This window comes from Oncorhynchus gorbuscha, linkage group LG02 (assembly GCF_021184085.1).
Source record: "Oncorhynchus gorbuscha isolate QuinsamMale2020 ecotype Even-year linkage group LG02, OgorEven_v1.0, whole genome shotgun sequence".
NCBI lineage: Eukaryota > Metazoa > Chordata > Actinopteri > Salmoniformes > Salmonidae > Oncorhynchus > Oncorhynchus gorbuscha.
The window spans coordinates 63,535,975-63,553,967 of record NC_060174.1 but is presented as its reverse complement, the minus strand read 5'-3'; the positions used below and the strand labels follow the sequence as shown (position 1 = coordinate 63,553,967).

The following is a 17,993-nucleotide window of genomic DNA, read 5'->3' as shown; positions in this document are numbered from 1 at the left end:
TAGAGCTCTTACTTTTCCGATCTTTCAGCTTTCCCAGTTGTAAAGTACCATAAACCCTAACCTTAACCCCTACCCTAACCTTAACCATTGGAAATGTCAACGTCAATAGGGTAGGAAGGGATGTCCTAAGGATGCTGGACAGCATGTATCATTTATTTATATATATATATATATATATATATATATATATACATATTTATTTTTTTGTGTGTTTTTTTTGGTATTTTTTGTTTTGTATTTTTTATTTTTCAAGTCAATACAGGAAGTACATGTGGGAACACAAGTATATATAAATTATATACAAAGAAGAAATGGGCTAGGGGGTACAACATCACATTACACAAGGACCTTAAGAGACATACACATACATACATACACTAACAGCGTTTTTGTTAGTAGAGTATTTAATTGTCTTAAAATATATTTCCATTTATTTTTGTAAGGTAAGCAAATGTGGTGTTTTGTTTGTAAATTTACATTTGTGAATATGAAATCTGTCCAAAAGAATAATGAAAGTAATTCTATAAAATTGTTTCAACGTATTTCTATCGTAGGTAAAGAAGCAATACATCTCTCCACAATAGTGTCAAATATTCTTAAATGTGTACAATTATAAATCTACTGATGTCTTGCCACAGTTGCCTTACATGAATACAATGCCAAAAAAAGATGCATCGCCGTTTCTGGGTGGTCATTACAAAAGGTGCAATTTAAGTTGATGTTTTCCTTAAAGTTCTCTATATAATGGTTGGCAGGATAATATTTATGAATTATTTTAAAGGAAACTTCCTTCATTTGGTTAACAAGTAGGTATGTGGCAAAATCCAAACTTTTTTCCAACAGATATTATCAATAAAACCGTTTCAATAAGGCAGGACATAAGGTATAGTAGATACAACATCCTGCTGAAACAAGGTTCGTACTGTTGTTGAAAGGACCGAAAGAGAAACAAATATTTCCTACTGATGAGTCAACAGGGTTAATAGAAGGTAGCTTCTGAGGGTCAGGTCTTGACACGTTCCTGAATAATAAAGCAATACCTTAGGGAATGGCGTCTAAAACAATCACAAAATATTTTAGCGTTACAGGAATCTTGTAAAGTGATAAGAATTCCTTATAACTAAGTAAAAGCCCTCTGCATTTACAAGTTGGCTCACCAATAGGATATTATTTCGGAACCAATGTTCTAAAATCAAATGAGTATTTTTATACAATATATCCCGATTGTTCTATATATAATATCTATGTGGGGGAAAATTATGCTTATAAATGAAGGACCATGACAAGAAAAACTGCCGATGAAAAGCAGAGTTTCACTGGAACTTTGTCAATATTGTAATTGCAAACCAACATGAATTTAAGGCCACCAAAAGTAGAGAAGACCGACATGATGAGGAATACAATTCCAGATAGAAGTTGGTCTTCTTAGGAATTGTTGATCCAATTGATCTTAAAAGTATTGTTTAAGGTATTAAAGTCCCGAAAATTCAGCCCACCATACTCATGTGTTCAGTACAAGTTTTCCTAATGTAATGGTTACGGTTTCTCCACAGAAAGTTGAAAAACATCAGGTCTTACTCCTTCCTTATTTAACTGTCAAAAAAATAAAATGAGCGCCATATGTTAGCCTAGAGATAGCCTTGGTTATTAGAACTCTTCTTTTAAAAGATAAGTCCCTCTGTAGCCATTGATTTAGCTTCTTTGTTTTTCTTTAATAAGAGGGTTAAAATTTAGTAACCCTCTCGACTTCTGATCCTTAGTAATGGTTATTCCTAAATAAGTAAGTTCTTCTTTCACCGGAACACCATAATATGAAGGTGTCGCACAATCTTTGACAGCCATGAGTTCACATTGATTAATGTTAAGATATAGACCCGATACTTTGGAAAAGGACTGTATATGACATTGATCTATATGTGCATTTGGTTCGCGTCTTTCAGAAAGTGTAGTATCGTCAGCCAGCTGGCTTATAATTAGCACCGCTTATGAGTCATGGGAAGTAGAGACCCGATGACGTCAACAGTTATTTGGTAAGCTATTTTCCCGTTTAGTCTTCCGGGATGTGATTGTGACGAGTTTACAGAATGCGTTTAAAAGAGGGTGAAGCGCTCAGTAAAGTCATTAGCTGCCAGCGACCAAAGCGAATGTAATTCCGCTCGTACTGGAATCCTAAACGTATTGCAGGGGGTCAACTCCTAAGAAGCGGATGAAGAAACAGGTTTTGCTTATTTTCACATTCAGAGGACTTGTAAGAAAAGGGAAAAAGAGTAAAAAAAGAAAATGTCAAATTTCATATTACGGAAAGCCGAGCCCAAGGACGTGTCAGACATATTGCGACTCATAAAGGTAAACGGATGCGTGTATTCAACTATGTATGTATGTATGTATGTATGTATGTATGTATGTATGTATGTATGTATGTATGTATGTATGTATGTATGTATGTATGTATGTATGTATGTATGTATGTATGTATGTATGTATGTATGTATGTATGTATGTATGTATGTATGTATGTATGTATGTATGTATGTATGTATGTATGTATGTATGTATGTATGTATGTATGTATGTATGTATGTATGTATGTATGTATGTATGTATGTATGTATGTATGTATGTATATGTGTGTATGTATGTGTTTAAATATCCGTAGCTTAAGTTATAATCACAGACATAGCCTAAGCATATTTTTCAATATTATGACATTTGACTAACAACAATGCTTTAAAAAAAAAAACTATTTCAGGAACTTGCGAAATTTGAAAAAATGGAAGAGCAGGTCATCTTGACGGAGAAAGGTAACGTTAAGTCTACTGTGTGTGATGGCTGATTATTGTAAACATATCAAATGTTTCCCCAACAAATCAGAAGTCCCTGACTTTACAATTTACTTTCAGAACTACTAGAGGACGGCTTTGGGGATCATCCCTTCTACCATTGCGTCGTTGCAGAAGTTCCTGAGGATAAGCAGAGCTCAGACGGTAAATCATGTTGTAATCCTGTTTCACAGAATGTCAGTTCGTAAGGAAATAGTGCAAAGGTTTGACAATCAAGATTCCAAACATTTATGGCTAGTAAAAAAAAACGGAAGCGCTGCTAAGGTAAACAAGAGTACGTGTTGGTAGACACAACACAATGTCTGGGTAGTGTTGGTGGGCATGAACTCAAAGTGAATCGTGATCTGGAGTTTGGAATTTAATGTTCTCAATTCTCGGAGAAACTCCTTTTAAATTCTCAGTGATATCATAATTAGGGCCCAAGTGTTTCCCTGACAATGAAAATCCCCTTCATCATAACACAAAAATATCATACTCAAAAAGCCAAGTGGGATTTTGTCAGATCCTAGTAGTTTTACACAAACACTTACCTGTCGGTGTGGATGTTTTCACTGTTTTAGGATACACTGTCGTTGGGTTTGCCATGTACTACTTCACCTATGACCCCTGGATTGGGAAGCTTCTCTACTTAGAGGACTTCTATGTGATGAAAGAGTTCAGGGGTAAGTCTATGATGGTGTGTTACATTAAATAAATAGGGTTGATTATATTTGTCCTGTTTCACACATGTATAAGTGTGTGGTGTGTAATAGAACAGTGTTTTTTTTGCATATCCCACACCCCCTGAGACACACTTGGAAAGGGAACGTCACAGCCAGGGATCAGCCATTATTGACACCCTCGGAAAGGGAACGTCACAGCCAGGGATCAGCCATTATTGACACCCTCGGAAAGGGAACGTCACAGCCAGGGATCAGCCATTATTGACACCCTCGGAAAGGGAACGTCACAGCCAGGGATCAGCCATTATTGACACCCTCGGAAAGGGAACGTCACAGCCAGGGATCAGCCATTATTGACACCCTCGGAAAGGGAACGTCACAGCCAGGGATCAGCCATTATTGACACCCTCGGAAAGGGAACGTCACAGCCAGGGATCAGCCATTATTGACACCCTCGGAAAGGGAACGTCACAGCCAGGGATCAGCCATTATTGACACCCTCGGAAAGGGAACGTCACAGCCAGGGATCAGCCATTATTGACACCCTCGGAAAGGGAACGTCACAGCCAGGGATCAGCCATTATTGACACCCTCGGAAAGGGAACGTCACAGCCAAGGATCAGCCATTATTTACAGCGACCTTGGTGGAATTAGGGCAGGGTTTCCAAAACTCGGTCCTCGGGACCCCAAGGGGTGCACGTTTTGTTTTTTGCCCTAGCTGAATCAGCTGGGTAGTTAGGTCAAAATCAAAAACGTGCACCCCTTGGGGTCCCGAGGACCGAGTTTGGGAAACACTGGGCTAAGATTAAGTGCCTTGCTCAAGGGCAGATCGTTTGGTTTTTCACCTAGTCGGCTTGGGGATTCGAACTAGCAACCTTTCGGTTACTGGCCCAACGCTGGCAACTGAATCAGGGTCCTTGGATCCAGGACTTAACTGCCAATCTTTGATTCTGTTTTCTCAGGTTATGGTATTGGGTCAGATATCCTGAAGGTTCTGAGTGAGGTAAGTCTATAGGACTTTTTTGCAATCAATTTACTGATCACATAGATCAGTACATCCTATAGCCAAGGTTATATGATGACCCTCCCTGTCTAACTTTGTTTTAATGTCCTCCCTTCTTCAGACGGCAGTTAAGACTCGCTGCAGTAGCATGCACTTCATCGTAGCAGAGTGGAACAAGTCGTCCATAGAGTTCTACAAGCGGCGTGGAGCCTCAGACCTGTCCGATGAGGAGGGCTGGCGACTCTATGCGATTGATAAGGATGACCTGCTGAAGATTTCTGCAAAGAAACGATAAATTCAGCAAATGACCATTATCGGAAATGCCTTCCCTTTCATTTGTTGATGTCAATGTTCTTTAAAATAAATATGTATTTCAATAAATAAATACAAAAACAGTTTGTTCAACTTCTTCCTGCAAGACCTGTTATACATCTGGGTGGTTTTGAAACTCGAAGTCAGTACGTTTCATTTACTCATGTCTTATAATGGTTGATTGACCTTCCATAAACAAAAAGGAGAACTATCCTAGTCATGTGACCTTGTACTGGAACATAGATTTCAACATGACTCAGCAGGTATAGATGGTTTATAACTGGCTCGACGATAACGTCTGGCTCAGAAGGAGAAGTGGGTGCTTGTTTATGGAAGGACAGACTTCTTAACTGTCTTGTCAAACAATGTTTTTCTTCATGTAGTAGTTCTCACACACGCTTAGGGTGCCTATGTACAATACCTCTACAGTTTTCGGTGGCCTTTTATTTTAAAATCAACGCTGTCAATAGATCGTACAATATAGATTTTATTCCGGTCTACATAAATACATTCAAATCACAAAGCTGAACCTTCAATACATAAAGTTTAAAACTTTGATAGGTCCTGCCCCCTCCTAGGTAAATGCCAGAGAGAAAGGCTAGTGCAAAAGCTGGTCATTAGTCGCAAATGGGAGCGAGCCTAACCATGACTTATGGTAGCATACATTGGGAGGACCTGGGAAGACTGCTAATCTTGTTTTGTTGTCACGATCCTAGTATCACAACGTATCTGAAAAGAGAGAACTCATTGTTAGTGTCATGTTTTGTCATATATTGTCTTGTCCTGGTGCTTTCCCTTCTGTTCGTTTCCCCCTGCTAGTCTTATTAGGTTCGTTCCCTTTTTCTATCCCTCTCTCTCCCCCTCCCTCTCTCTCTTCTCTCTATCGTTCCGTTCCTGCTCCCAGCTGTTCCTCATTCTCCTAACTCACTCATTTAGTCTTTTCACACCTGTCCCCTATTTTGCCCTCTGATTAGAGTCCCTATTTCTCCCCTTGTTTTCCACTTCTGTCCTTGTCGGATCCTTGTATGATGTTCGCTGTGCTGTGTCCTTGTCTCGCCCTGTCGTGTCTTGTCTCCTTCAGATGCTGCGTGTGAGCAGGTGTCTTAGTCTGCTACGGTCGGTGCCTTCCCGAAGCAACCTGCAGTCAATGGTCGAGTCTCCAGTCTGTCCTCGTTACTACGAGTGGATTTAAGTTTTTTCCTGTTTTGTTTTCTTCTTTAGTGTTCCAGGATTATTACTTTTGCCATTTACTGGAATAAAGATTCTGTTTTCGCTAAGTCGCTTTTGGGTCCTCATTCACCAGCATAACAGAAGGATCCGACCAAGAATGGACCCAGCGACTACGGTTCTCGTAACACTGCCGTCGAGATCCAGGGAGCTATGCTCGGCAGACACGAGCAGGAATTGTCTGCTGCTCGTCATGCCGTTGAGACCCTGGCCGCTCAGGTTTCCGACCTGTCTGGACAGTTTCAGAGTCTTCGTCTCGTGCCACCAGCTTACTGTTCTGCCGAGTCTCCGGAACCTAGGGTTAATAACCCACCATGTTACTCCGGGCAGCCCACTGAGTGCCGCTCCTTTCTCACCCAGTGTGATATTGTGTTCTCTCTCCAACCCAACACATACTCAAGAGAGAGAGCTCGGATTGCTTACGTCATTTCACTCCTTACTGGCCGGGCTCGAGAGTGGGGCACAGCTATCTGGGAGGCAAGGGCTGATTGTTCTAACAATTACCTGAACTTTAAAGAGGAGATGATATGGGTTTTTGATCGTTCAGTTTTTGGTAGGGAGGCTTCTAGGGCCCTGGCTTCCCTATGTCAAGGTGATCGATCCATAACGGATTACTCTATAGAGTTTCGCACTCTTGCTGCCTCTAGTGACTGGAACGAGCCGGCGCTGCTCGCTCGTTTTCTGGAGGGACTCACGCAGAGGTTAAGGATGAGATTCTCTCCCGGGAGGTTCCTTCCAGTGTGGACTCTTTGATTGCACTCGCCATCCGCATAGAACGACGGGTAGATCTTCGTCACCGAGCTCGTGGAAGAGAGCTCGCGTTAACGGTGTTCCCCCTCTCCGCATCGCAACCATCTCCTCCCTCCGGCTCAGAGACTGAGCCCATGCAGCTGGGAGGTATTCGCATCTCGACTAAGGAGAGGGAACGGAGGATCACCAACCGCCTGTGCCTCTATTGCGGTTTTGCTGGACATTTTGTCAATTCATGTCCAGTAAAAGCCAGAGCTCATCAGTAGCGGAGGGCTACTGGTGAGCGCTACTACTCAGGTCTCTCCATCAAGATCCTGTACTACTATGTCGGTCCATCTACGCTGGACCGGTTCGGCTGCTTCATGCAGTGCCTTGATAGACTCTGGGGCTGAGGGTTGTTTTATGGACGAAGCATGGGCTCGGAAACATGACATTCCTCTCAGACAGTTAGGGAAGCCCACGCCCATGTTCACCTTAGATGGTAGTCATCTCCCCAGTATCAGATATGAGACACTACCTTTAACCCTCACAGTATCTGGTAACCACAGTGAGACTATTTCCTTTTTGATTTTTCGTTCACCTTTTACACCTGTTGTTTTGGGTCATCCCTGGCTAGTATGTCATAATCCTTCTATTAATTGGTCTAGTAATTCTATCCTATCCTGGAACGTTTCTTGTCATGTGAAGTGTTTAATGTCTGCTATCCCCCCTGTTTCTTCTGTCCCCTCTTCTCAGGAGGAACCTGGTGATTTGACAGGAGTGCCGGAGGAATATCATGATCTGCGCACGGTCTTCAGTCGGTCCAGAGCCAACTCCCTTCCTCCTCACCGGTCGTATGATTGTAGTATTGATCTCCTTCCGGGGACCACTCCCCCTCGGGGTAGACTATACTCTCTGTCGGCTCCCGAACGTAAGGCTCTCGAGGATTATTTGTCTGTTTCTCTTGACGCCGGCACCGTAGTGCCTTCTTCCTCTCCTGCCGGAGCGGGGTTTTTTTTTGTTAAGAAGAAGGACGGTACTCTGCGCCCCTGCGTGGATTATCGAGGGCTGAATGACATAACGGTTAAGAATCGTTATCCGCTTCCCCTTATGTCATCAGCCTTCGAGATTCTGCAGGGAGCCAGGTTCTTTACTAAGTTGGACCTTCGTAATGCTTACCATCTTGTGCGTATCAGAGAGGGGGACGAGTGGAAAACGGCGTTTAACACTCCGTTAGGGAATTTTGAGTACCGGGTTCTGCCGTTTGGTCTCGCTAATGCTCCAGCTGTTTTTCAGGAATTAGTTAATGATGTACTGAGAGACATGCTGAACATCTTTGTTTTTGTCTACCTTGACGATATTCTGATTTTTTCACCGTCACTCGAGATTCATGTTCAGCACGTTCGACGTGTACTCCAGCGCCTTTTAGAGAATTGTCTCTACGTGAAGGCTGAGAAGTGCGCCTTTCATGTCTCCTCTGTCACTTTTCTCGGTTCTGTTATTTCCGCTGAAGGCATTCAGATGGATCCCGCTAAGGTCCAGGCTGTCAGTGATTGGCCCGTTCCAAGGTCACGTGTCGAGTTGCAGCGCTTTCTAGGTTTCGCTCATTTCTATCGGCGTTTCATTCGTAATTTCGGTCAAGTTGCTGCCCCTCTCACAGCTCTTACTTCTGTCAAGACGTGCTTTAAGTGGTCCGGTTCCGCCCAGGGAGCTTTTGATCTCCTCAAGAAGCGTTTTACGTCCGCTCCTATCCTCGTTACTCCTGACGTCACTAAACAATTCATTGTCGAGGTTGACGCTTCAGAGGTGGGCGTGGGAGCCATTCTATCCCAGCGCTTCCAGTCTGACGATAAGGTCCATTCTTGCGCTTATTTTTCTCATCGCCTGTCGCCATCGGAACGCAACTATGATGTGGGTAACCGCGAACTGCTCGCCGTCCGCTTAGCCCTAGGCGAATGGCGACAGTGGTTGGAGGGGGCGACCGTTCCTTTTGTCGTTTGGACTGACCATAAGAACCTTGAGTACATCCGTTCTGCCAAACGACTTAATGCACGTCAAGCTCGTTGGGCGTTGTTTTTCGCTCGTTTCGAGTTTGTGATTTCTTATCGCCCGGGTAATAAGAACACCAAGCCTGATGCCTTATCCCGTCTCTTTAGTTCTTCTGTGGCTTCTACCGATCCCGAGGGGATTCTTCCTTATGGGCGTGTTGTCGGGTTGAAGGTCTGGGGAATTGAGAGACAGGTTAAGCAAGCACTCACTCACACTGCGTCGCTGCGCGCTTGTCCTAGTAACCTTCTTTTCGTTCCTGTTTCTACTCGTCTGGCTGTTCTTCAGTGGGCTCACTCTGCCAAGTTAGCTGGCCATCCCGGCGTTCGAGGTACACTTGCTTCTATTCGCCAGCGCTTTTGGTGGCCTACTCAGGAGTGTGACACGCGCCGTTTCGTGGCTGCTTGTTCGGACTGCGCGCAGACTAAGTCAGGTAACTCTCCTCCTGCCGGTCGTCTCAGACCGCTTCCCATTCCTTCTCGACCATGGTCTCACATCGCCTTAGACTTCATTACCGGTGTGCCTTCGTCTGCGGGGAAGACTGTGATTCTTACGGTTGTCGATAGGTTCTCTAAGGCGGCACATTTCATTCCCCTCGCTAAGCTTCCTTCCGCTAAGGAGACGGCACAAATCATCATCGAGAATGTGTTCAGAATTCATGGCCTCCCGTTAGACGCCGTTTCAGACAGAGGTCCGCAATTCACATCACAGTTTTGGAGGGAGTTCTGTCGTTTGATTGGTGCTTCCGTCAGTCTCTCTTCCGGTTTTCATCCCCAGTCTAACGGTCAAGCAGAAAGGGCCAATCAGACGATTGGTCGCATACTACGCAGCCTTTCTTTTAGAAACCCTGCGTCTTGGGCAGAACAGCTCCCTGGGCAGAATACGCTCACAACTCGCTTCCTTCGTCTGCTACCGGGCTATCTCCGTTTCAGAGTAGTCTGGGTTACCAGCCTCCTCTGTTCTCGTCCCAGCTCGCCAAGTCCAGCGTTCCCTCCGCTCAGGCGTTTGTCCAACGTTGTGAGCACACCTGGAGGAGGGTGAGGTCTGCACTTTGCCGTTACAGGGCGCAGACTGTGAGAGCCGCCAATAAACGTAGGATTAAGAGTCCTAGGTATTGTCGCGGCCAGAGAGTGTGGCTTTCCACTCGTAACCTTCCCCTTACGACAGCTTCTCGTAAGTTGACTCCGCGGTTCATTGGTCCGTTCCGTGTCTCCCAGGTCGTCAATCCTGTCGCTGTGCGAAAAGCTTCTTCCGCGACATCTTCGTCGCGTCCATCCTGACTTCCATGTCTCCTGTGTCAAGCCCTTTCTTCGCACCCCGTTCGTCTCCCCCCGTCCTTGTCGAGGGCGCACCTATTTACAAGGTACGTAGGATCATGGACATGCGTTCTCGGGGACGTGGTCACCAGTACTTAGTGGATTGGGAGGGTTACGGTCCTGAGGAGAGGAGTTGGGTTCCATCTCGGGACGTGCTGGACCGTTCGCTGATTGATGATTTCCTCCGTTGCCGCCAGGATTCCTCCTCGAGTGCGCCAGGAGGCGCTCGGTGAGTGGGGGGGTACTGTCATGTTTTGTCATATATTGTCTTGTCCTGGTGCTTTCCCTTCTGTTCGTTTCCCCTGCTAGTCTTATTAGGTTCGTTCCTTTTTCTATCCCTCTCTCTCCCCCTCCCTCTCTCTCTTCTCTCTATCGTTCCGTTCCTGCTCCCAGCTGTTCCTCATTCTCCTAACTCACTCATTTAGTCTTTTCACACCTGTCCCCTATTTTGCCCTCTGATTAGAGTCCCTATTTCTCCCCTTGTTTTCCACTTCTGTCCTTGTCGGATCCTTGTATGATGTTCGCTGTGCTGTGTCCTTGTCTCGCCCTGTCGTGTCTTGTCTCCTTCAGATGCTGCGTGTGAGCAGGTGTCTTAGTCTGCTACGGTCGGTGCCTTCCCGAAGCAACCTGCAGTCAATGGTCGAGTCTCCAGTCTGTCCTCGTTACTACGAGTGGATTTAAGTTTTTTCCTGTTTTGTTTTCTTCTTTAGTGTTCCAGGATTATTACTTTTGCCATTTACTGGAATAAAGATTCTGTTTTCGCTAAGTCGCTTTTGGGTCCTCATTCACCAGCATAACAGTTAGCCTTTTATCGACAAGACTTTGCTAGCATTAGCACCTGATATGAAAAGTACACTGGTTTGTTCTCTGCTTTCCCCCCCAAATATTTTAAAGTTGGCATAAATGTTACTATAAAAGGATTTATAATGAATTGACAACATTTTGTGGCAAGTTATTGGGGTGTTACATAAGCCTGCAGGTTGACCACTAGGTCAATGATTAAAGTGTTGGGTGCTGGCAGGCTGGCAGGCTGTTATTGTGCGAAAATGTTCAGGTTTGTTGTACCTGCTGTGATCATGGTTTGGCCTCTGCAGCTCTTCTCATCTGGTTTCTTCTGGTTTCTTTTCCTCTGTTTTCTCTTTTTTCATTGGCTGTGGAAGGATTCATGGTAGGAAGTGAAAATTCAGACTGGTCAACCCATTCCAAATAATCTGCATTGATCTGCACAGTAACTCTGTACCATCTCCATCCTCAGGATCAAACTAGTTTTTGACCTTACAAGATGAGCTCACCTTCCCCTCCACTGACTTGAACACCTTCTCTATGTTAACGTAGCCCTGCAGGGCAAAATCGTACAACGAGTCTCCTGTGTTCTGTGGGAAGGAGGGGAACCGATAAATTGGTTTAAGCAAAATAGTATACATTAAGAATCAAACATCACAGGATTAAGAATGACCCTACAACACCGTCTTATGTCTTGGTATGGAACAATATGCATTATCTCCCACACGAGTAGGTAAAAAAAAACATCTGACATACAGTATTGACACGCTAACTCACCTTGGCGATTGATGCGGCTTGCTGGGGGTAATACATAGTGTAGCCCACAGCCATCAGTCCTGTAGGATAGATCAGCTTCTTCACCCTGGAACCTAGAAGACATAGGAGAGAGGGTCACATGGACCATATTCAAGGAGATTAAAAACAAGAAAAGGAAGCCGGAGAGGGCAACAGGAAGCAGCAGTAGGTTTGAGATTTGTACCCCGGCCTTGTATGGTCTGGAGGCTACAGCTCTACCTCTAGATCAGCCTCTGGCACAGTGACTCACAGAGTGCTTGCTTAGCACAAGGACAAGTGGATAAAACCCCTAAAACAATTGGGATCAAAAACAGGGTACTCTTCATCCAAACCCAAAACTTACACCCACTATTTACCTCTTGCAAGAAAGAGTCCAAGGATACCAGCAAAACCAATGACCCCAGCCCGGGGGTAGAATTCAGCAGGAGGGTTTTGCAGGAAAGTGAAAGTCTCTGAAATAACAGAAAGTGACTCTGTTACCAAACTGAAACGGACATCCTATCTGTACAAATGGGTGTACATTACAGTGTATGAGTAATGAGTCCACTTTATTTATGTGTATCATGGGGTGTGTGTTCTCTTACCATTTCCTAATTGGATGGCACTTTCAACCTTGGGCTTCACTTGTCCAATGGCACCCTGAATCCCACAAGAGAAGAGGACAGTACAGTGAACACGTAACGTACATCAGCCCATGTCACCCAATCTCTGCACCTTCAGAGCCATTCAATAATGGATCAATGCTTATTTTTCATTGTTACAGAACAAGTTGACATTTAATAACATGATAATATGGTATTTCACAGTAAATATGCTCTTGCTCAGTAATCTTCAATTCAAGTTTACTGTGTACTTGTGATAGCTTTATATTGTTTGTACTGTGATTGTTATAGTGGTAGTATAACTAGTGGTAGTGTAACAGGTGTAAAATATACTTTATGTATTTTACTGAAAATCTCTCATATTTATTTTCATTTGTTATTTTATGGTTATTTTGAAATGTATTACACTACTTTCAAGGATGAATTATTTTATTTATTTTCTAAATTGTGTTGATAAGGTCGTCATCAACTGGAGCCATGCTTTTACTCCTCAGTTTGCTCAAAGCGAGATGAGAGGCAAACATACTTGTTGTGCATGTTAGTCCAGACGGCAGCATTAAAGTTTGCCTTGCATTTGTATCAAATCAAAAATCAAATCAAATTTATTTATATAGCCCTTCGTACATCAGCTGATATCTCAAAGTGCTGTACAGAAACCCAGCCTAAAACCCCAAACAGCAAACAATGCAGGTGTAAAAGCACGGTGGCTAGGAAAAACTCCCTAGAAAGGCCAAAACCTAGGAAGAAACCTAGAGAGGAACCGGGCTATGTGGGGTGGCCAGTCCTCTTCTGGCTGTGCCGGGTAGAGATTATAACAGAACATGACCAAGATGTTCAAATGTTCATAAATGACCAGCATGGTCAAATAATAATAAGGCAGAACAGTTTAAACTGGAGCAGCAGCACAGTCAGGTGGACTGGGGACAGCAAGGAGCCATCATGTCAGGTAGTCCTGGGGCACGGTCCTAGGGCTCAGGTCCTCCATTCCATACAGCCATTAAAAGAGAGACAACCGGCAGAAGTGTGTCCAGAGCCTTCTCTTCCACCTACACCTCGCCAGAACACAACACAGAAAGGTACTGGTACAGAACCGGTTACAGTAGGACTGCCACGCCCTTAGAACCCTCATACAGTTCTGTTTGCCTACGAAGAAACCTGTCTTTATTTACCCTGCAATAGAGTCAGAATTACCTACAATACAAAGGTTTATTTGACTGTTTACAATCACGATTTGTAAATTGGGTTTTACAGCCTAAAGCACAGGTCAATTTGTCACCCAGTAGGGAGCTCTAGTTGAAACATCAACAAACAACACTTTGTGTACCCTTGAAACGTTGCAAAGACATTCTGCACTGTAAAAGAGCAACTACCAATAAAGTTCCAACCACTGCACTTTACTGACAAACATGTGATGTATGTTAATGAGCTGCTTATCTCCTAACTGAGGGAGCCAATGGGGCATGAGGTCAGATGGGTGACTTAGAAGCAGTGATCACAGCCACAAACAGAAGCTTCTAGAGCAAAAATGGAACAGCCTGGCCGAGCAAAAATGGAGAGGCTGAATGGGTTTGAAAAAAACATTTACAGAGTAATTTACCAGTCTTTTAGACATAACAACTAACCAGCTGAATCTCAATCCCTCTCTGTGAGTTTATGATGATTGTGTGTGTCATCAAAGCGCACAACAGAACGGTGTACGGTCTATACTCGATTTGATATTTTTATGAAAAAGTTTTCAAAGTTTGTATTGCTACAGATTCCGCGACCCGGTCAGCCGCAATTTTGTGTTCCGGATTCCTGATAAGTAGCAGTTAGATGCAAGCCATCGTGAAAACAGAGCAGGCTAACGGCTAACGCTAACAGAGCTAGCCCACCAGTGTTTTTAACCAACTTATTTTCCACCATAATTTGCAAATAAATTCATTACAAATCCTACAATGTGATTTTCTGGATTTTTTTCTCAAATTTTGTGTCATAGTTGAAGTGTACCTATGATGAAAATTACAGGCCTCTCTCATCTTTTTAAGTGGGAGAACTTGCACAATTGGTGGCTGACTAAATACTTGTTTGTCCCACTGTATCCTCTATTGTTGATGTTGCTTAATCTGATCACCACTGTGGATTTTTCACTACCTTGTTGCCCATAGCACAGGGTAATACTGAACGCATTATTAAGAAACACTATCTTACCTCTGAAGTTGCTACAGCTTTTATTGAATGTATGAACAATACTCCACCACCTGTTCTGTCTTCCTCTTGTGATGATTAAGTTGAAAACCTTAATAGCAAATTAAGGACAACCATTGATGCCATAGCTCCAGTAAAGTTGAAAAAGGTCACATCCAAACGGAGATTCCCTTGGATGAGTGAGGAAACGAATCAATTAAGAAGTAATTGCAGAGCGGATGTGGAGAAAGTCAAAGTTGCACGTCCATTATGATATTCTGAGAGAGCAACTTGGCATTTATAACAAGGCAATTAGAAATGCCAGACAGGCTCATTTTTATAACTTGATTACTATTAAATCAGAATAATTTGAGAGTGCTCTTCTTGACCATTAATGGCCTGATAAATCCTACCCCCGCAAACCTATGTGAACTTTCCTCATCTAAATGTGATGAGTTTGCAGCATATTTCAAAGATAAGATAATCAATATTAGGCTGGGTATCAGTCAAGCAAGACCTGATGAGAAGTTTGATACAAAACTGTGGACATATTTTTACTTAACCTTTATTTTACTAGGCAAGTCAGTTAAGAACAAATTCGTATTTACAAAGACTGCCTACCCCAGTTAAACCCGGATGACGCTGGGCCAATTGTGCGCCGCCCTATGGGACTCCCAATCATGGTCGGTTGCGATACAGCCTTGAATCAAACCAGGGTCTGTAGGGACGCCTATAGCACTGAGATGCAGCGCCTTAGACCAAAGCGCCACTCAGGAGCCCAAAAGAGATATCAAAACATTTTTAGCGTTGCTTTTCCTTAGGGTCTTTTTTAATTGTTCAGTTTGTCATTCATTTTTTGTATTTTTTAAATCTTATACTTGTTGTGCAGTAAATATTTCAGCTTTTATTTTCATTGTATTTTATTTGTTTCCCCCCCCCCTGCAAAGCACGTTATGTTGCATTCCATGTCTGAAATGCACTGTATAAATAAAGCTTGATTTGTTTTGATTTTAATCATGTGTGAGTGGCTATGGGGGAGTACCTGAACATGTTCCACTGCTGAATGGCTTGTTTGCTGAAAGGGGAGCAGATCATTGGCGTGATCACAGGGGCAGAAGCAGAGCAGCACAATCATGACTAACACTTCATTGGTGATAGACAAAATCATTTCAACACGTGCAATGATTATTGATTGCAGCATGGAATCAACAGTAAATGTTTACTGGCCATGACGAAACACTGTACAGATTTACCGGCCATTGTGAAACAGGATGTATAATAGCTCTAGACACAAAGGAATTACCAGTAAATATTAACTGGTCTCTGGGAAAATAAGTACTGTTCATACTCAAAGAGAAAACAAAGACGAATTGATATTAGTGAGACCTACTGTGGTTAATATTTACCCGTTACAACTAATCACAGTACATCTTTGCAGGGATGCATTGTAAAATACGCAAAAGCAGCTGTGATGATAATGTAAAGCAGGGCAAAAACATTTCACCTTACAGTGGCCATGTGAAGGTATTTTGGAGTGAGGATGGGGTATCAGACATTATGAATCTTGCCTGGAGTTGCATATCTAAACAAACACCCAACAACTGTCCTTATTTTTTCGGGTAGAAAAGACTGTTCCTAACAGAGGAAAGAATTACTATCACCCAGTAGCTCACAGGTGAGTAGGGATATCAATGTACCTGACACCAAGTAGTGTAGGGCTCTGCCAGTTTCCTTAGAGTGGTAACACCTTGCTCCAAGTGCCCTATCTCCGGCTCCACATAGCGGAACTTCTGCTGCGGTATAGTGTAGAGGGAGAGCTGTAACAAACAATATGGGTCAGTTACCTCATCCCAATGTGGGCTTGCCTCAGATTGGATGTATGCTGAAAGACTTCAGAAAGTGTGATTGTGCGCACAATGCGGTACCTCATCTGTATTTAAGGTGACATTTGGATTGTCCTTGGTGGCAGCAAACACAGTCCCTGAAATCAGGCATAGGGTTCCAGGCACAGCAGCCACACCTGCTACCTGGGAAGACACAGGATGACTGGGACATCAATGGGGCATTTCCATCTGAGACTTAACCCACGCCAGTGTTGTGGCCAGCGTTTATGTTAACGTAGGCTCAAGTGTTATTCTTCGGGAACTGTGTTTGACACAAGACTTGGAGTGAGTGGAATCAACAACCTCTGCATCGTCAAGGCAGTTGCTTTGTGAGAAGGTGTTAACCGTGGAACGTGTAAACCCATGTTCACAGTTAGCCATTGTTATTTAAAATGCCAGCTGAAAAGTACCAAGCACAGTCAAAGCAGTTCCACTGAGCCTTTTTGGTAAAACACTGGGGTAAGTCTCAGGTGTACATTTGCAGTTCGGTCTACACCTTCTCACGGGAAGATGGTAGGTCTCGCGGTGAGTAACGTGAATCGAGTCAGCCAGGCTATTACCTAGTGAGGGCCATCACAATGTTGGAAATTTCACCTGTCAAGCAGTACATTCACACCTGGAAACACCAAAAGAGTAGAAGCTAGAAGTTGTAATGGAATTGAGAATTGTGGCCCTTAAGTCTTACAGAAGATCAATGGCGCCATCTAGTGTAAAAAAAAAGTATATTGTTCATCCCATTAAGTAGGCATGTGACAATACCGGTATATCGAATGTCTGTCTAGTTCATGAACTTCTAGCCTAAAGCAGTGGTTCCCAAACGTTTTCGGTTACTGTACCACCAACTGAATTTTGTTCTGCCCAGAGTACCCCTTCATATGCTCTCATGTGTCTCCTCAAGTACCCCGTGGATAGACCAAGTAAGGACCTACAGAGTGTGTTAAACTCAGCCCGAACGCGTGTGAAAAACTAGCTGAGTTTTCTTACTTTCGACTTTAGTTGGCTATGCATGAGTGACAAGAGACATCTACCTCAGAGCGCCAGAAACTCTAAGTATCAGTATGAATGACTCCGACACAATGAAGAAAAATATATACTGTGTTGTGCATTTAATGCAATGCCCTTGATAATCATGGTGTCTTGCTCGCTGTCCTTACGCCCTCTGTGCTTCACCGGGGGATCGATTCCCCTTAATTTTATTGAAACAGATCGCTATTCAACTAAAACAGTAAATTAATAAAACGCATAACTCAGTGTGGACTGAATCGGAAATAAATTAATTTCCTAACATCAAGTTATTACGTAGTACATAAAGTTTCTATTCTCACCTTGTACATGATCCTTTTTTTTAACGTGCCAAGCTTCGAGTACTTACGGTGTCCGAAAGGGAACATGCTGCGCCTCAGGTCGCATTCCAATCCGACTCTCGCTATCTTCCCTCAGCTCTTCATCTCATAGGCCGGTGTTTTCGTAATAAGGCCAATGACTAACCAGATAATTACTTGATAATAAACTATTTGTTAATAAACACGTTATTAACACATAAGAATGCAAAGGTCGACAATCAGTTTGTACATTTTTTTGCAGGCTTTTTACAATGCTATCTGGGATCCTTGGGACATCCCTATCCTC

The 17,993-nt window shown here is 43.4% G+C and overlaps 2 protein-coding genes across 3 annotated transcripts; one reads left to right on the top strand and one right to left on the bottom strand.

The window, feature by feature from the left end:
* Positions 1–2,104: 2,104 nt before the first annotated feature.
* On the top strand, positions 2,105–4,900 carry sat1a.2 (spermidine/spermine N1-acetyltransferase 1a, duplicate 2). Its single transcript, XM_046316796.1, has 6 exons — positions 2,105–2,346; positions 2,750–2,801; positions 2,901–2,984; positions 3,401–3,502; positions 4,465–4,505; positions 4,627–4,900. Exons 1-6 carry the CDS (start codon positions 2,281–2,283, stop codon positions 4,798–4,800), a joined length of 519 nt encoding a protein of 172 aa, XP_046172752.1. The 5' UTR covers positions 2,105–2,280; the 3' UTR covers positions 4,801–4,900.
* A 386-nt stretch (positions 4,901–5,286) lies between these two features.
* apooa (apolipoprotein O, a) lies at positions 5,287–17,774 on the bottom strand. 2 transcript variants are annotated; one of them, XM_046316772.1, is made up of 10 exons: positions 17,690–17,774; positions 16,407–16,508; positions 16,179–16,298; positions 15,524–15,556; positions 12,298–12,352; positions 12,070–12,165; positions 11,696–11,787; positions 11,428–11,508; positions 11,201–11,286; positions 5,287–5,546 (listed from the first exon to the last, which is right to left on the bottom strand). In XM_046316772.1, the coding sequence occupies exons 1-9, from the start codon at positions 17,753–17,755 to the stop codon at positions 11,236–11,238; spliced, it is 696 nt and encodes a 231-aa protein (XP_046172728.1). In that variant the 5' UTR covers positions 17,756–17,774; the 3' UTR covers positions 5,287–5,546; positions 11,201–11,235. The 2 variants fall into 2 exon arrangements, with proteins under 2 accessions (XP_046172728.1, XP_046172737.1); XM_046316781.1 differs by lacking the exon at positions 15,524–15,556.
* Positions 17,775–17,993: the final 219 nt, after the last annotated feature.